The sequence below is a fragment of the Vidua macroura genome, chromosome 23 (assembly GCF_024509145.1).
Source record: "Vidua macroura isolate BioBank_ID:100142 chromosome 23, ASM2450914v1, whole genome shotgun sequence".
NCBI classification, from domain to species: domain Eukaryota; kingdom Metazoa; phylum Chordata; class Aves; order Passeriformes; family Viduidae; genus Vidua; species Vidua macroura.
This window is the reverse complement of record NC_071593.1, coordinates 7,295,390-7,318,789: the sequence shown is the minus strand read 5'-3', so window position 1 is coordinate 7,318,789 and position 23,400 is coordinate 7,295,390. Positions and strand designations below refer to the sequence as shown.

General features: G+C 59.0%; 1 protein-coding gene across 3 annotated transcripts; it reads left to right on the top strand.

Moving 5' to 3' along the window:
* Positions 1–161: 161 nt before the first annotated feature.
* On the top strand, positions 162–20,138 carry KLHL17 (kelch like family member 17). Of its 3 annotated transcripts, XM_053997647.1 has the most exons (12): positions 162–254; positions 8,931–9,184; positions 9,901–10,022; positions 10,442–10,663; positions 11,596–11,712; positions 12,140–12,353; positions 13,263–13,407; positions 13,930–14,097; positions 14,376–14,464; positions 15,302–15,375; positions 16,125–16,306; positions 16,807–20,138. In XM_053997647.1, the coding sequence occupies exons 2-12, from the start codon at positions 8,974–8,976 to the stop codon at positions 17,033–17,035; spliced, it is 1,773 nt and encodes a 590-aa protein (XP_053853622.1). In that variant the 5' UTR covers positions 162–254; positions 8,931–8,973; the 3' UTR covers positions 17,036–20,138. The 3 variants fall into 3 exon arrangements, with proteins under 3 accessions (XP_053853622.1, XP_053853621.1, XP_053853623.1); XM_053997646.1 differs by lacking the exon at positions 162–254 and having other exon boundaries at positions 8,707–9,184; XM_053997648.1 differs by lacking the exon at positions 162–254 and having other exon boundaries at positions 9,066–9,138.
* The last annotated feature ends 3,262 nt before the right edge of the window (positions 20,139–23,400 follow it).

Below are 23,400 nucleotides of genomic sequence, written 5' to 3'. Positions count from 1 at the left end.
GCCGGGCCCGCACACGGACACACGTGCGGGGCCGGGCCGCGCCTCCCGCGCCGCGCCTCGGGGTTATTCCGGGTGACGGAGGAAGCCGCAGCCGCGGGGCCGCCCCGGCTCCCGCAGGAGCCGCCGCCGCCGCCGCCGCGCACCTGCCCGCCCCCGGCCCGCCCCGAATCCCCGGCGCGGGGCCGGCCGTAGCGGTGCGGGTGTAGCGGCGACCCGCAGCATCCCCCGGCTTGGGCCGTGGCCGCCCCGGAGCCGTGAGTACCGCCGGGGCACGGCCCTGCCGCCCGCACCTCCTCTTCTCTTCCTCTCCGTCTGCCTCTTCCTCTCCCTCTTCTTCCTCCTCTCTCTCTCCCGCTGTCCCTCTTCCCGGCAGGGCCGGGGCGCTCAGACCCGCGGGAGGAGGGGGAGCGGAGGGGTAACGGGATGGGGGCACAGCGGAGGGGGCACCGGGGATGGGGGCACAGCGGAGGGGGCACCGGGGATGGGGGCACAGCGGAGGGGGCACCGGGGGATGATGGGGGCACAGCGGAGGGGGCACCGGGGGATGATGGGGGCACAGCGGAGGGGGCACCGGGGATGATGGGGGGACCCCCGGAGGAGCTGCCGCTCCATCACTCCCGGCGCTGCCCCTGCGCATCCCTCCGCGGAGAGCAAGTTTGCTTTCGGGGTACCACGCCGCACGTCCGGGGGTGCCACCGGCGCCGCTCCCAAAGGTTTTGGCACAACTGGTGTCGTTTCCAAATATTTGCGGAGGTTTGGAACAGCCGATGCCCTTCCCAGCCTCTGTGGCCGCTCTCTCTGCACCGCGGCATCACCCCCGGGGCCGGCAGCATCCCTGTGCCCTCCTTCCCCGTCCTCTGCCAAGTCCTGGCTGGATCCCGTTGGAAAAGGGGAGAGCCGCAGCTCCGGGGCGCCGGGAGCCGCCGCAGAGCGGGGCTGGCCCGGCCGTGTCCCCTGCCCTCGGTGCCGCGCTCGGGGGCTCGGTGCTGGCGGCGCCGGGCGAGCTGAAGGGCACGGGGGAGAAGCGTTTTCCCGGAAACTTGTGGGGACCGTGGGACGCAGCTCTTCTGTGGCCTCTGCAGTGGCTGTCAGGGCAGAGGGCTCTCCTTGAGCCACAGCATCGCTGCTGCTGCTGGAGCTGGAGCTGGAGCTGGTCCCGGCAGCTCAGGCCAGGCTGGCAGCTGGGCTGGTTCTGCTGGCTGAGCAAACGCCTCCCTCTCCGGGGAACAGAGCCCTGCACCTCGGCAAGGAAGGAGAAGGTGGCTGTCCCCGCGCTGTCCCTTCTGTGCCAGCCCGCAGGAGCGCTGGCCTTGCTCTGGTGGCTCTCTGTGACTTCCTGCTGTCCCACAGCGTTATTCCGGGGGGGGCTCTGCATTGCTGGAGGTGATTCTGGAGTGATTCAGCAACACGTGGATGTTTCTGGGTGCCTTTAGCACCAAGAGGTGCTGGTTTGTTACAGGCCCGGTGTTTTGGGGCTCACTGACCCTTCAGTGTCCAGTGGCCTTTTGGTTTTCATCCCTGCAGCCAAAGCAAACCCCACTCTGCAATCCCTTCCCTCTGCACCCCGAGTTTCTCTCCTGACCCGTGAACATCTGCTGGAAATCCTTTACTCAGCACAGCAGTGAGTAAGACTCGGGGAGATGTTGGGTGTAGAGATCTGAGTTTCCTTCCTGAGCGCTGAGTGATTAATGAATCACAGCAAAGAGCGGCTGATTCCGAGCGCACCAGGAGCTGGCAGGCGGAACAGGCACCTGCTCCCTTGGCTTGGGAGCCCAGCATCCAAACGGAGCTGCTCCCGAGCATCTCGGGGAGCTGGGATGGTCCCTGTGCCTCCTGCCAGCCGAGGGCAGCTCGGTGGGGGTGGCACTGGCACGGCTTTGTTCTGCCAGCACAGACAGCGGCCATCTGCCCCCGCTCCCTCGCGCCAGCCCGGCTCTCTGGGGACGGAGTGCAAATCAAAGCAGGCGTCCTCTGAAGGCTGGAGATCTGCTGGGGAGCCTGCTCTGGGTCCTTGCTTTGCTGCGTTTCAGGCTCAGCAGCTCCGGAACTCGAGCAGCCCCGCTCGAGTCCCAGTGGTGCCTCCTGGAGCTCCTCAGGAGCTGGAGCCCTGCAGGCTGGGCTTGGGAGGCCTGAGAGGCTCCATCTGCTCTGCCTGGCCTGCTGCAAACCATCCCTAAAGGATGTGGCTCCTCGGGGACCGGAATTCGAGCTCCTCCAGCTGCAATTCCCAGCGTCTGGGACCTGCTGGCCTTGGCAGGCCCCCGTTGTGCCAGTGAGCTCAAGGCCAGGGTGTCACATGCTCCTCATAGCTCAGTGTTTGGGGCTGTGGCCTGTGCTGCTGCTTGCCAGAAGATGTGAGGGAATCCTTCTGTTTCCTGGCTTGGAAAGACTTTCCCACTGCTCCACAGAGCTTGTTGAGAGCAGGAGGTGCAGAGCTGGGCTGGTCTGTGTTGGCAGAGAGGGGCTGGAGGAGGCTTTGGGAACCATCCCTGAACGTGGTGTGTGAGAGGGCTGAGCCAGGCAATGCCCACTGGTGACCTCCTGCTTTGGAGAGGCAGCAGAATTATTTTGTGTCCTGTCCATCTGTAAAAGATCTCCCTGGCTGGTTGCAGCCAGCAGATCCGAGTGCTTTTTCCTGCTTTCCCTGCTGCTGCTGCTGCCCCATGTCATGGAGTTATCCTTCCCTTTAGAAGCCAAGTGGTGTCTCCTGCAGAGTCTCCCCAAATTCATCAGTGTCCTGTGACACCAGGGCACTGCTGGGCAGTGGTGACCCGCTCTGAGCTGGCCCACTGTCCCCTGGAGCCACGAGCAGCTGGCACAGCAGAGAGCTGAAGGACACAGTCCCTCCTGGGACCAAGGATGCTGCAGAGAGGGAGCAGGAGGGTGGCTGTGCCCAGCTCAGGCTGCCTGAGCACTCTCCCCTTGTGTTTACCTGTCTGAAAAACGAGCTGGGGACAGAGATTGTGCCAGAGGATGGGCAGTGCACCCGAGCTGGGCCTGGCACTGCTGCCTGGGCAGGGCTCTTGCTGTGTGTGCCGGGGTTGGCACTGCCCATGCCATAAAGCAGCACGGGATGCGACAGAGGCTCCTCTGCCGTGGCTGCTGGGGACACTGGGAAGGGGAATCAGGACATGACCCACATTTCCAGCTCCTCTCAGAGCCACAGGGCTCCTTCTGCTCAGCTTTTGGTGTGCTTTGTGCTGGACTGCGGGAGCTGCAGTCTAACCCCAGTGCAGCTGGGGACCTGCACGTTTTGCTGAATGCAAAGGCAAGAATCCATTTCCATTCCTTGTTCCTCCCTAACCCGGGAGTTCAGCAGTCCCAAACCTCCTCCAGTCCTGACCCTCACGACCAATTACTTGAAAATGACCCAAATATTGGCGCAGATGCCTCGGAATCCCTCAAGCATGGAGTCCTGCTTGGAGCAGCAAAACACGGGAGACAAAAGCTGAGTTTGGAGGTGTCTGAAGGAAGAGCTGCTGCCTGTGGGAGGTGAGGACGAGGTTCTGGGCACCGAGATGAGGATGATGAGGGTGCCCTTCATCCCTCTGTGATACGAGAATGCCCCAGGGCATTGAGCCTGTGCCTCGTGCTCCCTCCTCTCACTTTCTGGGGTGACTGAGAGCAGCTTGGAGCTTCCAAACAGAACTCCCCAGGGAATAATGAGGAGCTCGGCTTTAATTAGGAGGGACTGGTGTGTGCACCAGGGCTCACTGATGACAGCCCAGGGAGGGGCTGAGAGGCTCTGCCGAGGTCAGTGTGCTGGGTGCCCTTCTTGCCTGGAGCCAGCACTGTCTCTGTGCCTGGAGCTGGCAACCGAGCGCAGCTTTTCCCTGTCCTCCCCACCCCCTTGCCGAGGCTCCACATCCTCCCTGGCAGCTTGTCACTTCTCTGCAGATGTCTAGACAGGAGGATTCAGTGCGTGTCAGTTATGCCTAATTCATTTTAAAAAAATAAATAAAGAAAGAACAGCCCCAGCCCTCCTGGGAGCTGGGGATTCTCACTCCTGCAGACTCAGCGCTGCCTGCGCTGCCCTGCCCTGCCTTGAGGCTCCCTCGCAGCAGATCCATTCCAGCGAGCTGCAGGAGCAGCAGGGGCAGAGGGAATGGAGGAGAGGAGATTTGGAGGGGTTTTTAGGGCCGGGCTGTGCTCTTGGTCCCTGCTGCTCACCCCATTTGTGTGTTCTCCCGTCCCCACCGAGGGGTTCCAGCTTCCCTGGTACTGCCAGCTCCCCAGTTCCTGCTCCCCCCCGAAAGGCAGGGCTGGTTCCAGGAGGGACAGCTCCCTTGCTGCCACATTCCATCCAAAATCTCAGCCCTGACCTCTGCACAGGTGCAAAACTCTGCCGTGGGGAGCGCTGAGGATCTGCAGCTCAGAGCATCCCCCTGCTGCCGGAGCAGCTCCCTCCCTCTGCTCCTTGCCAGCGCTGGCTCTCCCAGGCTGAGCTCTCCCAGGCTGAGCTCTCCCAGGCTGAGCTCTCCCAGGCCGAGCTCACAATGAAGCTGGCGTGAGCTGGAGCTGCTGCACGCTGTCAGTGCCCGTGGGAGCTCCCTGGGTGCAGGCTGAGAAAGGACTGAACCCCAGGGCGTTTCATTTTCTGTGTCAGTGGCACTGCTGTGACACATCCTGGTGGGGACAGCTGCCTGGATTTAGTGCCTGCTTTGCATCTGGCTCCTGGACAGGCACAGCTGAACGGTTCCCATCCTCTCTGCTCGTGTTTATTGTGGGGAAGGGAGCAGGAAAGGTGGGAATGCAATTTATTTTGTAATCAGCCCTCCGGAAGTAGGAATAATTTGGGATATCTGAGTTTGAGGGGTAAGGGCAGTGCAGATCTGCTGTAGCTGTGAAAACAGCCCTGGCATTTGATTATTGACGAAAAAATGCTGCTCCACTGTGATCCTCTCCCTCCCCAGGGATCCAAGAGTTTGGCTGTGCCATTTTGGAGGGCACTGCCCTGGCCCCAGCCCTGGAAGGGGACCTGGCCCCACGGTGCCACCTTGCAGACCTGGTTTGTGCTGCTGTGACACCCTGGGCTCGAGCTGAGTGCCAGCGAGGGCTTTGTGCCTTCTCCAGAGGCAGCACTCGTGTGGGAGCCGCAGAGCTGTGCACAAACAGCTGATTTTCCAGCAGAGAGGCACGCAGGGATGTGGCACAAAGGGATGGGGACGCATGGAGGGGAAGGATTGAAGCCTGACTGCGTGTCAGGCCTGCGGGCATGGGGGCTGTCCCCTGATCCCCTGTCCCCACCGTCTGAGCAGCTGCACAGGATGTGGCCCTGCTGCCTCCCAGCCCTCCTGCCAGACACAAAATCCCCATCCAGGCTGTCAACAAAAAGCTATTCTCCAGGGCCTTCCTGGGGAAAGGGCAGGCTCGGAACTTCTCCCTGGAGGATCCTCTGTTCCCTGTTTATTGCTCAGCACACTTCTTTTCACTCCCAGCAAAATATGGTTTTTTTGTGCGGAGAGAACAGGCCTCCCTTTGGGCAGGGATCATTTGCATTAATTAACAGAGCTGTTATGCATGGCCACGCTCTGGCGCAGAGAAGCCAAACAAACGCCTCCTTTTTTTGTTTTGTTTTTTTTTGTTTTTTTTTTTTTTTGTGCCACAACCTCCGAGTCATTCCAAGGGAGGCAGCACATCCGTCCCAGCCCGTGGGGACACGTGCACTGCTGCTGCTGCCCACAAATGTGGGCTTGTGCTTCCTTCCCCCTCTGCAGCTCTGGACACTGCTGCACTGTCTCCCGTGGTGCAGGCAGTGTTCCCCATTAATTACATCCCACAGACCCTCATTTCCTGGGAATGAAGTTTTACCAAGGAAATGAGGAATATTTAGTGCTGCCAGCGAGGTGGGGAGCTCGGCACGGGGAGCAGCACTGGGCTGTTCCACCCCTTCTCCCACACTGGTTTTGTTCTGACCCGTTAACGCAGAGGAGCTCCGATGGGAACAAGTTCTTGTGGGGTGGAGGGGACAGTGGGACTGAGGAGGGGACAGTGGGGACTGTGCCCACTGCAGGGCTCCAAGCAGCCCCATGCCAGGAGGGTGACACTGTGCCATGGGGCTGGTGGGAGGCTGAGCAGCTCCTCAGGGAGCCTGGAGCCAAAAACTCCCCAGGCGCAGCTGGCTCAGGCTGCCAGGACTGTGCCCTGCTCTGGGGACACCCGTGGAGCCCGCTGGCAGTGCAGTGGCTCAGGTGGCACCTCCCTCTTGTCCTGCTGGGGCCTGTCGCAGGCTGGGTGACACCGTGGCGGTGTCACAGCTCAGGGTGGGTGGCACAGCCCTGTGCCAGCCCTGGGGACTGCAGGGAGAGCTCTGCCTCCTGGCCACGGGGGTCACTGTGCCCACAGGCCAGTGTCACCCTTGTCACTCGCCCAGGGCCACACAGGACTCGTGGCAGGGCTGGAAGTGAGCCCAGCGCTCCCAACTCTTTGTAAGTCCCCCCCCAAAGCCTGCAGCAGCACCCCCAGCCTGCTGAGCCCTCTGGGTGCTGCCCCAGGGTGCCAAACCCTTGCTCACAAATCTCCAGGAGCAGCAATGCCACCTTCTCCCAGCTGGGTCCTGCCTGTCCCCTCTGAGCCCTGCCACTGCTGCACATCCAGGAGCTCCGTCCCCCATCCCAGCCCCTGGAGGGATGAGGAGCAGGGACATGACTGAAATACTGATGGGGACAACTGTGCTCGGCAGGGGTGACACAGAGAAAGCAGCCCAGGCAGAGCAGGAAAACCCTCGGGCTTGCACCTGGGGATGGGGTAGAGGTGGGGAGGCTCTGTCTGCTCCCTGCCCTAAAGCAGCTCTGGGAAAGGAGCTCTGGAGCTCAACCCTGCCCCTCTGGAGCCCAGGTAGGGATGTTCATAACAAAAAACCTCCTTTCTGTGGGCATCTCGGCCAGCAGATGGGAATTAGGAGATGGGGTGTCCCGGGGATGCTGCAGCTTCCCAAATGGGATGTGGGAGGACAAGACCACACTCCCGGGCACTTCCCTGCTGCTGAGGGCACGGTGACATCCTGCTGTCCCTGCTGGAAGGCACCAGCAGGCCCTGCCTCTGCCAGGGAGAGCAGGGATCTCGTAGCACCCCGGGTGACGCCAACAGAAAAGGGCATTGCAGGCTTCTCCCCGCTCAGGAAACGTGTTTATTCATCTTTTTGTCCTCCCCCAGACTCTCGTACGTGCTACAACTGCTCTTTAAAAAGGCAAGAGCAGGCTGCATCCGTGGCTCAGCAGGCACAGGATGCTGGGTTGCTATTTTTAGGCTCAGCAGGGCTGATGTGGAGGTGTGTGAGCAGCGGAGGCTGAGGGGATTCTCTCGCCGCAGGGATGCGGGGGCAGCTCGCAGGCTCGCCTTTGGTTCAAGCTGTTTTTTCCCTGCTGCTGCCTCCCCCTCCTCCCTCCTGCTGCTCACTCATCCCCTCCTCGCCCCCCCAGCTCTGGCACAGAGGCAGCCAAAGGCCTTTCGGAGCAGCCTGGATGCAAACAGCACTGGGGGAGGAAAGCTCTGCATGAATAAATGTTCCTTGATCAAAGGTTTTGTTTTCCTAGAAGCACAGAATGGCTTGGGTTGGAAGGGACTGTAAAAATCATCTGGTTCTGTGGGCACCTTTCACTATCCCAGGGTGCTCTGAGCTCCATCCAGCCTGGCCTGGGATCCAGGGGCAGCCACAGCTTCTCTGGGAAATCCATTCCAGGGCCTCCCCACCCTCACAGGGAAGAATTCCTTCCCCATATTGAACCTGAATTTCCCCTCTTTGTTTGAACCAAATGACATTTCCCTGGCGGGGCCCGGTCAGAGCTGTCAGGGTCGCTGTCAGCACAGGGTGTTTGAGCTGTGGTGGCTCCCACAGGGATCACCCAGGGCTGAAGCCTGGATTGATGCCTTAAGTTTTAGCTTTCAGATTTTCCACATTCTATACTGCATTGGTATTTAACCCTGAACTCCATATTAAGTGTCAGCCAGTTCTCCTCACAGCTCAGTCACACACAACAATCCTTTTCCAGCCCCAGAACCAAGGACACCGCTGCAGCTTCAGCCCCAAAAAGTGCAAACAACAGGAGAGTAAAGTGGGAGGATGGGACTGCACAACCTGGAGCTGGAATTGGACAATGAACCCCAATGTGGAAATGGACCAAAACTTATAAAAGTGTGAAAACTCATGACCTACTGTCCATTTGGATCTGTCTTGGGTCCATCTTGTATCTGTCTTGGGCCCATCTTAGGTCCATCTTGGATCTGTCTTGGATCTATCTTGGGTCCGTCTTGGGTCCATCTTGGGTCCATCTTGGATCTATCTCGGATCCATCTTGGGTCCATCTTGGATCTATCTTGGGTCCATCTTGGATCTATCTCGGATCCATCTTGGGTCCATCTTGGATCTGTCTTGGGTCCATCTTGGATCTATCTCGGATCCATCTTGGGTCCATCTTGGATCTATCTTGGGTCCATCTTGGATCTATCTTGGATCCATCTTGGGTCCATCTTGGATCTATCTTGGGTCCATCTTGGATCTATCTTGGGTCCATCTTGGATCTATCTTGGATCCATCTTGGGTCCATCTTGGATCTATCTTGGGTGCATCTTGGATCTATCTTGGGTGCATCTTGGATCTATCTTGGGTGCATCTTGGGTCCATCTTGGATCTATCTTGGGTGCATCTTGGGTCCATCTTGGATCTGTCTTGGGTCCATCTTGGATCTATCTCGGATCCATCTTGGGTGCATCTTGGATCTATCTTGGGTGCATCTTGGGCCCATCTTGGATCTGTCTTGGGTCCATCGTGGCTCCACCTTGGGTGCAGCCTCAGCCAGGCTCTTGCACTGCCCAAGGTGACTCCTTTGAAGGCCTTTCAGTAAATCCCCACGTTACTCCTGTAACCCTGCCCAGCCGTGTTCCAGGTCACCTCTTGAGGCACCAGGTTAACCCTTTGTTTCCCCCGGCAGAGGCGGTGGGAGGGGACTCCCCCCTGCCCTGCCCGCCGCAGCCATGGAGGGGGGAGTGCAGCTCCTGAACCGCGACGGGCACAGCATCTCGCACAACTCCAAGCGCCACTACCACGACGCCTTCGTGTGCATGAACCGCATGCGGCAGCGGGGGCTGCTCTGCGACATCGTCCTGCACGTGGCCACCAAGGAGATCAAGGCCCACAAGGTGGTGCTGGCGTCCTGCAGCCCCTACTTCCACGCCATGTTCACAAGCAAGTAGAGTCCTCTCTTCCCCAGGGACAGGCTGGCAGCTCTCCCCTCTCCAAATCCCTTCCCCGCTCTGTCCCCCTCCCTGTTCTCGCTGCCCTGCCCTTTCAGGTGTTGTTTCTGTGAGCAAGAGCAGGAATATTCCTCATTTCACTGCCTTCCCTGAGTCCCTTTGCCCCTGTGCAGGATCCCCCTCCTGCACAGGATCCTGTCCCCCATCCTGCAGACCTGGCCCCCAATCCCTAGAGCTGGGCAGGAAACCTTCCAAAAACAAACCCCTTGTTCCATGCGTGGTTAAATCCTCCATTTCCCTCCCTTCCCTGATTCCCTTGCCCACAGCTCCCTGCACAGGATCCTGGTGCCCTTTCTCCTCTCCTGACCCTGATTCCTACAGCTCCTCCTTGCTAAGAGCTGGGCAGAAAACCTCCCTGGGCTGTGGTGTGGAGGTGGATGCAGCTCATCCCATGGATGGTCAAATGCTTCATTTCACTCTCTTCTGTGACTCCCTTTGCCCTCAGCCCCCTGCACAGGATCCTGGGGTCCCTCCCTGCACAGGATCCTGGGGTCCCTCCTCCAGTCCTGGTCCCTGTTCCCCAGAGCTGGACAGAAAACCTCCCTGGGCTGGGATGCAGAGGTGGATGCAGCTCGTTCCACGCATCCTCCTGTGGGGAAACAGCCCTGCTGGGGGGGTTTTGTTCATTTTTGGTGTCCTTTGCCCCAGATGAGATGAGTGAGAGCCGCCAGACCCACGTGACACTGCATGACATCGACCCCCAGGCGCTGGAGCAGCTGGTGCAGTACGCCTACACGGCTGAGATCGTGGTGGGAGAGGGGAATGTGCAGGTAGGAGCTGTTCCCCAAATCCCCCTTCTCCACAAAGCTGTTCTGTGCCACATTTGCCTCCTGAGGACTCCTCTCTCCTCCTGCTCAGCACTGCCAGCTGTTCCTGTGGTGGCAGCTGGCTTTGGCAGTGGTCAGGAATTTAGCTGCTTCCCTCCCCAGAGGTGGCTCCTCAAAGCTCTGTGCAGTTCCCAGCTCTGTTCCTGAGCACCTGCCGTTCTCCTGGCCCTGGGGGGTGTTACAGGTGTCCTTCCCAGCTGTTCTTCACCTCAGAAACCAGGAGTGCTCTGACCTTTCTGTGCTTCTGCGCCTGGAGGTGCTCACTAAACCTGCTCTGCTCGTGCCTCGCAGTGGGACGAGGGTGAAAACCGTTTCCTTGCCCTGGAATCTCCCTTTTCCCCCATTCTTTTCCACTGTGCCAGACCCTTCTTCCTGCTGCCAGCCTGCTTCAGCTCAATGGTGTGCGGGACGCTTGCTGCAAGTTCCTGCTCAGCCAGCTCGACCCCTCCAACTGCCTGGGCATCCGGGGCTTTGCTGACACCCACTCCTGCAGCGACCTCCTCAAGTCTGCCCACAAGTACGTCCTCCAGCACTTCGTGGAGGTGTCCAAGACAGAGGAGTTCATGTTGCTGCCCCTTAAACAGGTGAGGCCCCGCTGGCAGTGTGCAGGTCTGGGTGCAGCAAAGCTTGTCCTGCTCTGTCCGTGAGGGAAAAGCCCGAGGGATGTGCACTGGGGGCATGGGGTTAGGCAGGGGGGTGTAGCCAGGTTCTGGGCTTTGGCCCCACTCTGTTCAGGCTGTGGGAAGAGCTCTGTCAGCAGGCTGAATCCCACGGGAAATAAGGATAGGAGGGTAGGACAGGGCTCATTTTGGTCACTGGTGCTTGCCACGTGAGCTCTGAGCACACTGCCCTGCCTCTGGGAGCACAGCCCCGGGAATGGGTCCTGCCTGCCCTGGGCACGTGGCTGGGATGTTTAAACCAGCTCAGCTAATGTTTCTTGCTGGTCATCACGTGGTGCCAGTGTGGCCCTGGCTCATCTCCCTGGGCAGGAGCAATTCCCAGTCCTTGCTCTGCATCACCAACCTGCGTGGTCCCCCAGCAGGATCAGACACCTCCCCTCACCCATTCCCGGGGCAGTGGGAGGGTGACAATGAGGGGAGGATCCACATCTCCCCCTGCTGCAGCTCTGCAGGGGTCCCTTGGCAGGTGAAGGGGAAGTTCTGGGAGCAGCCAGGCCTGCTGGGTCTGTCCCAGGAAATATGGAAGGGACAAATGCCAGCGGAGTCATCTCCCTGATGCCACTGACAGTGACACTGGGGAGGATTGTCAGGCATTGCAGCAGCCTCATCCACAGCGGGGGGGAAGAGCCAGGGAGGGTGGTCAGAGATGTCCCCACAAAGCTGCACCTGCTGCTTTTGGGGCACCCGGCTGCTGCTTGGAACCCCCAGCATGTCCAGGAGGCAGAGCTCTGCCTCTGGCACTGCTGTTCCACTGGGCCACGTGCTGGGAGCTGGGAATGTCTCCGTCCCTCCCAGTCCACACCAAGCAGCACTGCCCTCCCCACCCCGCCCTGCAGGTGCTGGACCTCATTTCCAGCGACAGCCTCAACGTGCCCTCGGAGGAGGAGGTGTACAGGGCTGTGCTCAGCTGGGTCAAACACGACGTGGACAGCAGGAGACAGCACGTGCCCAGGGTGAGCGTGCTGGGAAGGGGCTGAGAGCGTGCTGGGAAGGGGAGGTGGGAGTGCTGGGGAGGGGGCTGGTTCTGCCCACCATCTCCGAGTGCCTGGGCTGGGTGGGCACGTGGCTGGAGGAAGCTGCAGGACAGGGCAGGAGCAGCAGGTCCCTGTCCTACCAATTCCAGTCCGGGTTGGAAGGGACCTTAAGTCCCATCTCATTCCACCCCCTGCCATGGGCAGGGATACTTTCCACTAGCCCAGGCTGCTCCAACCTGGCCTTGAACACTTCCAGGGGTGCGGCAGCCCCAGGGCAACCTGCGCCACGCTCTGAGTAAAGAGTTTCTCCCTGATCTCAGCCCGTCCCCTTTCGGTTCCCCCTGTCCCCCTGCCCTGTCCCCTGCCCGTGTCCCAAGGCCTGCTCTGCCGTCCCCCCCCCCCCCAGCTCATGAAGTGCGTGCGGCTGCCTCTGCTGAGCCGGGATTTCCTCATGAGCAACGTGGACACGGAGCTGCTGGTGCGGCACCACTCGGAGTGCAAGGACCTGCTCATCGAGGCCCTCAAGTACCACCTGATGCCCGAGCAGAGAGGGGTGCTGGGCAACAGCCGGACGCGGCCGCGGCGCTGCGAGGGGGCCAGCACCGTGCTCTTCGCTGTGGGTAAGGCCCTGCCGCCCCCAGCCCCGCATCCCCGCCCCGTCCCGGGGGCTTCTGGGCTCTGTGTGCTCCCCTTGGCGGCCTTCAGGAGCACACAGAATCACGGGATATGATTCTGTGCAGGTGCTTTTATTGAAGAGCTCTGGGAATCAGGGGTACAGACCCAAATCTGACTCCCACATGGCTTTCGAGCTGAACGTATTTTATGTTCTATCATTATAGCACTTACACAATACTTATTAAACTTATACTGTTCTGTTGTATACATTGATCCTATTCGAGCATGAATTTCTTGTGATCTTTCTCAAGCCCCCTGACCACAGTTTCTCATGATCATTCTTACAATTAAACAGTAATTATATTTAATTACTAAACAATCATCTCATCTAACAATTATATAATTTATCATATACTGGTTACTCAGGTGCAGTTCTGTTGCTTTGATTTTTTAAGATTTTCTAAAGTTTTCCGAGTTTACATTTTTGTAACAAACTTTCTTACACACTTTTTGTAAGTAACTTATTGTTTTGCATTCCTTTATAGAGGTGGAGAAATTTGATGATGGACTGGTAGTTCGTTTAGTGCCGTCGGAGAGGTGGCACTTTCACCCTCCAATCTACTGTTACTTTTAGAAAACCATAAATGCTAGAGTCAGAAAAATAAACTTGCCTTTATCTACTGTTACTTTTAGAAAACCATAAATGCTAGAGTCAGAAAAATAAACTTGCCTTTTCCACCTTTACAACAGTCGTGCTTTCTCGTGTCCTCTAGTAACACAGCTCTAGCGAGCACAGAGCCTGGACTTTCCCAGGGTATTTTCCCAGGGCATACCAAGCCTGATTTTCCTTCTAACTCCCCAGATCCCCGTGATTTTAAAACCCTTTCACTATCGCCCTCGCCCTCCCCGAGCAGGTGGAGGGAGCCTGTTTGCCATCCACGGCGACTGCGAGGCCTACGACACGCGCACGGACCGCTGGCACATGGTGGCCTCCATGTCCACGCGCCGGGCCCGCGTGGGCGTCGCGGCCATCGGGAACAAGCTCTACGCCGTGGGCGGGTAAGGGGGCACGGGCAGGGTGGCACGGGGCTGCTCTGGGAGCACGGGTGGGCAGCGGGGTCCGGGAGCTCTGGGGAAAAGCCCCTTCCCTGCGCACGGGGATCTCTGTGCCCCTGGGGTGGCTCCTGCCAGCTGCTGCTGCTGAGCCAGGCAGTGGAGATTCCTCCTGGCAGCTGTGGGAGAGCAGGGAGGAAAGGAATGAGGTCCCCCCAAAAGGGTTTTCATGCCAGGCGGCCAGAGCAGGACTGACCCCACAGAACTGACCTGGCAGGGATGTGTAGGAAATGCCCTATGGGCATTCCCCATGGGCAATGCCCCCTCCTGAACTGGGGCACTGTGCTCCCATTTCCCTTAGAATGCCAGACTGGTTAGGGTTGGAGCCTTAAAGCTCATCTCATCCCACCCATCACACCTTCCACCATCCCAGTTTGCTCCAAACCCCGTCCAGCGTGGACACTTCCAGGGATCCAGGGGCATCCACAGCTTTTCTGAGCAGCCTCTTCTCCCCTTCTGTCCCTGCAGCTACGATGGCACCTCTGACCTGGCCACAGTGGAGTCCTACGACCCTGTCACCAATTCCTGGCAGCCCGAGGTGTCCATGGGCACCAGGAGGAGCTGCCTGGGTGTGGCAGCCCTCCATGGGCTCCTCTACGCTGCCGGGGGGTACGATGGGGCCTCGTGCCTCAACAGGTAGGGATTGCCTTGCTCCAGCCCTCCCTGCTCCTGCATGCACTGTCCTTGGAGCTGGGAGCCCTGCTCCTGACCCTTGAGTAGATGTTTTGCAACTCAGCTCCTCCTTCCAGTGGAAAAAACCCCACTTTGTAGCCCTCTGCCCCAACAGAACCCAGCCTGTGTCAGTTCCTCCATTTCCCCTGTCTATCCCCAACTCCCTTGGGAGCCGCCCCATGTCCAAGAGCTTTGACCTGGGCTTTTCCAGTGTCCCACTTTTTGTCCCTGTGTCCCTGCAGTGCGGAGAGGTACGACCCCCTGACGGGCACCTGGACCTCCATCGCTGCCATGAGCACCCGGAGACGCTACGTCCGCGTGGCCACGCTAGGTGGGTGCTGCCACGGGGGCTGGGGGGTCCTGGGCAGCTCTCCTGCACTGCTGAGGGTTCCTTTTGCTGCTCTGCTCCAGTTCCTGCCCCCTCTGCCACGTCCTGGTGTGCTCCCTGCCTCTGCCCTTCTCAGCCTCCCTAGCTGGGGAGTCATCACACTCTGGAGGCAGCTCCTGAGGGGATCCACAAATTGTTCCCTTCTGGTTTGGAGCAAGGGGCTGCCTGTGGATGATCCCCTGTCCTTGGAGAGGAAGGGACAGCCTGATTAGTCCTTCACTGTGGAAGCAGGACAATCCTTTTAGTGATGATCCCAGCCCCACTCCCACCCCAGCAGGGGCTGGATCTCCCTGGGGATGCTTCCCACCTGGCCCAGTGTCCCCGTGCCTGTCCCCTGCCCTGCTCTCTGCTTTCAGCTCTCGCTGCTGACTCAGAGCTCCCCTCCCCTCCATCCCCAGCTCCTTCAGAGCCTGCCACAGCCGATCCTGGCATTCCCCTGCTCCAGCCTCCTCTGCTGAAAATACCCCGGGGCTCCGGCGGGGAGCACTGTAACGAGGAGGTCAAGGAGCAGCAGCAGCAGGAGCCCTCTGGGAGGCTTTGCAGAGCAGCTGCCTGATGAATATTTCACACAACTCCTGCTGGAAAGGGAGGGAGACGGGCTGGGAGGAGCTGCCCGGGGCAGGGGAGGCTCAGCCTGCACCTGTGTGGGCACCTCCAGGGTGGCACCTGTGGTGAGGCTCAGCCTGGACCTGTGTGGGCACCTCGAGGGTGGCACCTGTGGCGGGTTGTGCTGGGACAGGGACGTGTCTTTAGCTCATGCCTGTGCCTCTGTCTTTGCAGAAGGCAACCTCTATGCAGTCGGGGGCTACGACAGCTCATCGCACTTAGCCACGGTGGAGAAGTACGAGCCCCAGGTAAATGTGGGAGATTTGGGCGACTCTTCTGCTTCTCCCCTCTTCAGGAAGGCCTTAACCCACCGTGCATGGCTGTGAGACGGAGGGCTATCAGCAGGGACAGGGCATCCAGGGTGCAGTCCTGGGCAGAGTGATCCAAAGCTGCTCTGTGAGAGCTCTCTCTGAGGTTTTGGCCACCAGAACACGCCCTGGCCCCACTGCCCCTGGTTCTGTGGGAAGCAGGGATCCTGTCCGTGCCCTGAGCTGTCCCCAGCTCCCAGCTGAGCTCCTGCTGGCTGCACACCCAGCGTGGTGAGCAGGGAGTGTGGCAGGCTGGGGACACGTGTTGTGCCCAGGGACACAGCTCTGCTCCAGCAGGGTCGGTCACTGCAGAAAGATCAAAGAGAAGGTCCTGGAGGCTTTTCATGAGCTGCAAAGCCCCAGCTGCACTCACAGAGATTGGAAATAGATACAGCTCAATCCCCGAGGCTGGGCTGGCATTCAGCTGGGGCACAACTGGTGGCCTGGCACGGGGAATCTCTGTGCCCCTGGGATGGCTCCTGCCAGCTGCTGCTGTGCTCTCTGAGCCAGGCAGCAGAGATTCCTCCCTGGGAACTGCGGGACAGTGGGGAGGAAAGAAGTGAGGTGCCCCGAAAGGGTTTTCATGCCAGGAGCTATGTGGCCAGAGCAGGAGTGACCCCACAGAACTGACCTGGCAGGGATGTGTGGGAAATGCCCCGTGGGGTGGCTGATGGGTTCCCTGTCCCCAGATCAACACCTGGACCCCCATTGCCAACATGCTGAGCCGCAGGAGCAGCGCGGGCGTGGCCGTGCTCGAGGGCATGCTCTACGTGGCTGGTGGCAATGATGGCACCAGTTGCCTTAACTCCGTGGAGCGCTACAACCCCAAATCCAACACCTGGGAGAGCGTGGCCCCCATGAACATCCGCAGGTAAGGGGCTGTGCCCCTCTGGAGCCTCAGCTGCTGCAGCAGGAGCAGGCATCTCACTTTGCTGTGCCTTGCAAACCATAAAACACAGGCACATCACGGGGTTTTGGGGTTTGTGGCTGGCTCACCACGCTCTTGCTGTGCTCAGAGGGATTGAGGGTGTGCCAGGAAGGGCGCAGCAGGGATGTTTTGCAGAGGGGCTTATCCTCAGCAGTTTGTGTGGCCATAAAGAACCAGGGGTTGAGCTGGCTGAGCCCACGGAGATGCTGCTGAGCTGTGGGAGGAATTAAGGCTTGCAAGTCCGAGGATTTTGGGCTCAGAGGGTTTGGTATTTGATGAGGTTTGGACGAGAGTGTCAAGAGTGAAGGGGGAGATCTGTGGCTCTGTGCTGCTCTCTGCCTGTTTGTGCCCCAACAGTTCATTTCCACGGGGTGTTTGTGGGGTGCCGGAGCTCTGGGCAGGTCCCCCCCACACCTCCCAGCCTCACTACTCGGTCCTTCCAGGAGCACCCACGACCTGGTGGCCATGGACGGGTGGCTTTACGCCGTGGGGGGCAACGACGGCAGCTCCAGCCTGAACTCCATCGAGAAGTACAACCCCCGCACCAACAAGTGGGTGGCCGCCTCCTGCATGTTCACCCGCCGCAGCAGCGTGGGGGTGGCCGTGCTGGAGCTCCTCAACTTCCCCCCGCCCTCCTCGCCCACCCTCTCGGTGTCCTCCACGAGCCTTTGACACCGAGCCCGGCCGTGCCCTGGCCCCGGGGGACAGCGGTGCCACCCGCTCGCTCTGAGCAGGGAGCACAAATGCCAGCCCAGCCCTCCTGGGGGGCTCTCCCCGCTCTGGGGACACCCGCGGGGTCACCAGGGCCACCAAATGTACTTCCAGGGCCGGCCCCTCCCTGGAGGGCGAGCAGAGGGGGCTCTCCCTCCGGCCAGACTCATCCAGCGCCCCCCAAAAGCTCCTTTGGGCAAGGGGGAACCCGAACCATTGCTGCTTCTGGGATTGCCGTGCTCCAGCCGTGCCACCGGGCACTGCCAGCCCTGCGGTGGCCCCGGGGGACACGGCCCATGTGCAACCCCCCTCTCCTCTGAATGTCACTGTAGCCAAACTCAGCCCAAGCCTGTGTGCACTGCTCCGGACTCTGGGGCCGCTGCCCCGCTCCGAGGGTGTCTCTTTGATGCCTTAACCACACCAAGAGAAGAAGCCCAGCCCAGGCACAGCCCTGCAGGATGGGGAGGGTCCTGACCCCTCCAGTGCTCCCCTGACCCACTGGGATCCCAGCTGAGCGTGGCTCTGGCCAGGCAGGTGGCCGCAGGGACCTTGGTGGCATCGCTGCCATCGCTGGCCTAGGCTCCAGGACTGGGACTCTCTGGGAATGGCCTGGCCTGTTTGCTGTTCCCCTCTCTGCAAAGCAGATTCTGGGTTTGTGGAAAGGAATCAGTTCTTGGAAAAAGAACAGTCCAGCCTTCTGAACGAGAAGGGTTGCCTGGCATTACTTTTCTGGGTATTAATTTTTTTATTTGCCTTTTTTTATTTGAACGCTAATATGATTTCATATCCGTTTTCTTTTTTACACTGCCCCAGTATTCCCCATCCCCTCTGCTCTCGAGGCAGCAGAAGGGATGCACTTCCTTTTCTCATTTGTTGAGGAGATGATTCCTGTGCCCTGGAAGTTCTCTCTGATGGGTGGGGTGTGTGCATGTGTGAGATGCCAAAAGCAGCACGGGAGAGACCGTTTCCAATTAGCGACTCCCTGGCAATTAAGCAACCACTTTAATGAACTAAAGCTTGGATAAATTAGCACTGTAAGGCCTGTCCTAGAGCCAGGGCTCCCGTGGTGTGGTGTTTTCAGGGTGTGCTGTGTGTGTGAGCCGTGAGCTGAGGCACAGATCAGGTGCTCTCCACACCACAGAGGAACAACTCTACCACTGGTACCTCAACCGTGTTCAAATGTAGCATTGGAAATATGGTCCAGCTGTTTGGAACTCATTCCTTGCTCCTTTTTCCCCCCCTACTCCCCATTTCTCACTCACAGAGCTCAGATTTCACTCGTGTGGGACTTGTGGGCCTGAATTTTCAAGTAGCAAGAGATTTCTGCTTTATGGGGGGCGAAAGAAGAGTTTAAAATGAGACAGGGACTCCCCAACTTCAGATCCTTTGCTGGCAGTCTGATTTCCCCTGGTGCCTACAGGATTTCCAAGCCCACTGGCATCCTCCACAAGCCCACTCTCACAGTGCCTCACGTTGTACATCTGGAATTGCCAGCAGCTTCTGGAAAGCAGGGCTGCTTCCCCCTCCAGCCTCTCCCCAAGGACAGTCTGAGCTTCTCAGGCTGAGGAGGCCTTTTTGGCTTTTGGAACAAGCTCTAAATCTTCTTTTTTGTCCCCTTGTCACTGCCCCAGCCTGTCACAGCTCAGCAGCTCCCCCGTCTCCCTGTCCTGCAGAGGCCCCTGCGAGTGTCCAGGCTCTGCAGTTGTCTCCTGGTCCATGTGGGCTGCCCCAGGAAGGTCAGAGCAATCTGCTTTGTTCAAAAACTGATGAAACCATTGAAATCTGCTCTGTTTTGTGCATGTGCCTCCACCCAAGTGAGCTCTCAACCCCTTTCCATCCCATTCCTGTAACCAGCAAAGGAATTTCACTCTCCTGCTGGGCTCACATCAAGGTGTCCCTGGCTCCAGGGTCTCCTTTGGAGGAGGATCAGCCCAAAAGGCCCACGGAGGGGTGGAAGGGGCTGGTGCTGGGCTTGGCCCGAGGTGCTGAGGAGCTCAGGAGGAGTCAGGAACGAAGGGAGAGTGGAGCCCAGCCAGGAGCTGCAGTGCCGGAGCTGCTGAGGGGGAGACAGGGCTGGTTTCAAACAAGGAGTGAGATGTGGCAGTGGCTCGGCCTCTGCTCCAGCTGGGGCTGCTGCAGAGGGAAGAGGGAGCTGTGCCTTGGGAGCAAAACCTGAGGGAAGTGACAAATGCAGCAGCTGAGGGGAATTTTGGTGCCACGTGCCCTTGGCCTCCGTTGGAAACTTCAGCGGCCGCGCTGCAAATCCTGTGTGGTGCTGTCCTGCTTCCCGAGGAGCAGGGACAGGGGCAGAGTGACTCCTGTCCCCCCTGGCTGGGCCCTGAGCAATATCCCACTGAGCCTGATCCCTGGGAACCCGGCGAGGAGGGAGCCTCTTGTCTCTGCTGCCCAAACTATGCAGGTGCTCACTGCTCCCCTGTGCCGCAGGGAGGAGGGAGGAAAGGGCAAAACACTTCCCCAGCATCTTCTGGGGGTCCCGAGCCCCCCGACCCACACTGTGTGGACACGAGGTGTCAGCGCCTGCCCTGGGAGATGCCAGGGTGGGATTGCTCCTGGTGCTGCACGTCCCCTGCCGAGGAGGAGGAGGAGGAGGAGGAGGAGGAGGAGGAGGAGGAGAGCTCGGAGGGGACGCGTGTCTGTGTCTGTCTGTCTGTAGCAACCCTGTCTGAGGGGAGGAGAACAACTCTGTGTGGCTTCCCTGCCAGTTTTAGTCCGTGGTGTCTCACCCAAGGTGTTCCTTGTCTGAATTCCCAGCAGAGGAGCATCCCCAGCTGGGGGGCTCCAGGCTCTGGGGGTTTTTCCCAGCAGGGCCAGGCAGAAGCCCCTGCCCTGATTTGGGGACAGAGGCTGCCTTGGCCTCCCTGCTGGGCACACCTGGTCCAGATCCATGTCCAAGCGTTGTCACTTTGATTTCTCTGTAACTTACCCGACTTTATTTATGTGGAACTCTGTTTCTCTGAATTTTTTGCACTACGTGGGACTGGGGAGGGGATACAAGCAATAGAAGCCAACGTGTACAATAAAGACATTTTCTTGGACAGTGGATCCTGCCTCGTGCATCCTTCACTCTCCCTTCCCTTCCCTGGCTGGCTCCTGGGGCTGCTCCCTGCTTGCCAGCGAGGGCAGGGATCCCCAGGCAGAGGGTGCACTGCTCTGCATCTGCCTGAGCAGCCAGGGGACGTTCAGGTTGTGTCAGGGGAGGGTTTGGGATGGAGGTCAGGGAAAGGTCCTTCCCCAGAGGGTGTTGGGCACTGCCCAGGCTCCCCAGGGAAGGGGTCCCAGAGCTTCAGGAGAATTTGGACAGCTCTCAGGGACTGGGTGGGGTTGTTGGCGTGTCTGGGCAGGGCCAGGGGTTGGACTCTGATCTAATGGATCCCTTGTGACTTGGGATGTGATTCCAGGAGATCTCATCTGCCTGGGTGCAGGCTTTGAGGCATTTGCTCAGAACTCCCATCTGGAGCCCAGTTGGGACTGGCCCTGCTGGTGGAGGTGTTGGTAGAGGAGGCCAGAGGGGCCCGGACCAGTTTGGAAGGCTCTGCTGTGGCACAGCTGAGCTAAAAGGAGCAGCTTTTTGCCCAATGCCAACCGCAGGCTCAGCTGAGGGTGTCGGGGGCCTGGGTGGATGTGCGGGATTTGTATTCCCAGCGGGGATTTTGTGCCAAGAGTGTCCCCACTGTGTCACCCTTCCCCTTATCCCAGAGAGAAAGTGCTGGAGACCTCTGGGAAAAGCCCCAGGCCCAGAGGCTCCAGAGCTGATTTCCACCACCACAGCCCAGTTTGGCCTCCCCAGGAGTCCCTGCCAGCTCTCCCTGCAGCAGGAACGAGCACCAGGCCAGGAACCTGGTGCTGCCCCTCCAGCTGCCCCCTCAGCCCGGGCCTGTGGCTGGGCACACACAGCTGGCCCCATCGGGCATCCCGGGCTGCTGGCCTGGGAACGCTGAGGCCATTTCACGGAGGGGAACGCTGAGGGCATTTCACAGGACAGAAATGCTGAGGCCATTTCACAGGAGGGGAACGCTGAGGCCATTTCACGGAGGGGAACGCTGAGGGCATTTCAGAGGAGGGGAACGCTGAGGGCATTTCACAGGACAGAAATGCTGAGGGCATTTCACAGGAGGGGAACGCTGAGGGCATTTCAGAGGAGGGGAATGCTGAGGCCATTTCACGGAGGGGAATGTTGAGGCCATTTCACAGGAAGGGAACGCTGAGGGCATTTCACAGGAGGGGAACGCTGAGGGCATTTCAGAGGAGGGGAACGCTGAGGGCATTTCACGGAGGGGAACGCTGAGGCCATTTCAGATGAGGGGAACGCTGAGGCCATTTCAGATGAGAGGAACGCTGAGGGCATTTCACAGAGGGGAACGCTGAGGGCATTTCACAGGACAGAAATGCTGAGGGCATTTCACAGGAGGGGAACGCTGAGGGCATTTCACAGGAGGGGAATGTTGAGGCCATTCCACAGGACGGGAACGCTGAGGCCATTCCACAGGACGGGAATGCTGAGGCCATTTCACGGAGGGGAACGCTGAGGGCATTTCAGAGGAGGGGAACGCTGAGGCCATTTCACAGAGGGGAACGCTGAGGCCATTTCACAGAGGGGAACGCTGAGGCCATTTCAGATGAGGGGAACGCTGAGGCCATTTCAGATGAGGGGAACGCTGAGGCCATTTCAGATGAGGGGAACGCTGAGGCCATTTCAGAGGAGGGGAACACTGAGGCCATTTCAGATGAGGGGAACGCTGAGGCCATTTCAGATGAGGGGAATGCTGAGGCCATTTCAGATGAGGGGAATGCTGAGGCCATTTCAGATGAGGGGAACGCTGAGGCCATTTCAGATGAGGGGAATGCTGAGGCCATTTCAGATGAGGGGAATGCTGAGGCCATTTCAGATGAGGGGAACGCTGAGGCCATTTCAGATGAGGGGAATGCTGAGGCCATTTCAGATGAGGGGAATGCTGAGGCCATTTCACGGGGCAGGGCCTGCAGGAGCTGCCGGGCACCAGCCCTGAGGCCTGAGGGGGAGCCGGAATGCCTGGCCTGGCTGCAGCCCCTCGTGTCCCCTTTCCTGCTCCCCCTGCTCCTGCTTTGGCTCCTATAAATAACTGAAAGCTCTGAAAGCCTTCCTGGAGTCCAGGGGCTGCTTCCCAACAGTTCGGGCTCTCCTGGAAGCAGAACCGGGGGCTCTGGGAGAGCTTTGTGCCCCCACGCTGGTGGCGGGCCTGTCCTCAGCCACTGGTGGAATGCCTTAAGTTTTAGCTTTCAGATTTTCCACGTTCTCTTCTGCATTGGTATTTAACCCTGAACTCCATATAAAGTGTCAGCAGTTCTCACAGCTCAGTCCCACACAACAATCCTTTTCCAGCCCCAGAACCAAGAACACCGCTGCAGCTTCAGCCCCAAAAAGTGCAATCAACAGGAGAGTAAAGTGGGAGGATGGGACTGCACAACCTGGAGCTGGAATTGGACAATGAACCCCAATGTGGAAATGGACCAAAACTTATAAAAGTGTGAAAACTCATGACTTGGGGTCCATTTGGGGTGTAGCCACGGCCAGGCTCTTGTACTGCCCAAGGTATATCCTGTGAAGGCCTTTAAATAAACCCCCACTTTACTCCTTTAACTCTGTCTAGCCTTTATTTATTTTAAAACCCACTTTATTCCTTTAACTCTGCCCAGCTTCTGTTCCAGGTCAGCCTCTCAAGGCCCTGCTGGTGTCACTGCTGTCCCAGTGAGCAGACAGCACCTGTGGCAGCAGCAGGAGCTGCAGCAGCAGCACTGCTGTCCCTGCTCTGAGCCGGGAGGTTTTATTTAGAACAAACTGGAGGAACAGCACGTTTGTGGTCACGGCCTGACCGTGTTAGCCACGGATCCGAGGAGGAATCACACTTTTCTGCACAAAACACAGCTGGGGCTGTTTGCTGCAGTGTCTGATCTCGGCCAGGAGGTGCTGGGCTGTTGCTGTGCTGTTTCCCAGCTGTGCAGAGAGCAGAGAGCAGCCCCTGCCATGAAAATCACGGAATTTGTGGTGGGGGCCCTCCAGAGGGGTGTCCTGCTGCTGTGCTGGGCCAGGAAGGGTTAATGGATTCTGGACACAAAGGGGAGGGGGATAAAGGAGCTGCTTTTAAAGGTCAGAAATGGGGAGAAATTTTATGGCACATCCATTGTCAGCTGCTCTCTCCTGGTGAGTGTGGCCTGACCGTGCAATCCCTTTTTGGGAAATATTTTGTTGCTGCAAGGGTAAAACCACCACGAACGGGAACAGTCCAACACACCCTGTGTGTCTATCAACCCCAGCTCGATTCCAACAG

What these genes read in the sequence shown, in the direction of transcription:
- KLHL17 (XM_053997647.1), top strand. Translation starts at nt 8,974, where the DNA reads ATGGAGGGGGGAGTGCAGCTCCTGAACCGCGACGGGCACAGCATCTCG. An exon ending in GGAGACAGCACGTGCCCAGG is followed by an intron (nt 11,713 to 12,139) that starts GTGAGCGTGCTG and finishes CCCCCCCCCCAG; the next exon opens with CTCATGAAGTGCGTGCGGCT. An exon ending in CGTCCGCGTGGCCACGCTAG is followed by an intron (nt 14,465 to 15,301) that starts GTGGGTGCTGCC and finishes CTGTCTTTGCAG; the next exon opens with AAGGCAACCTCTATGCAGTC.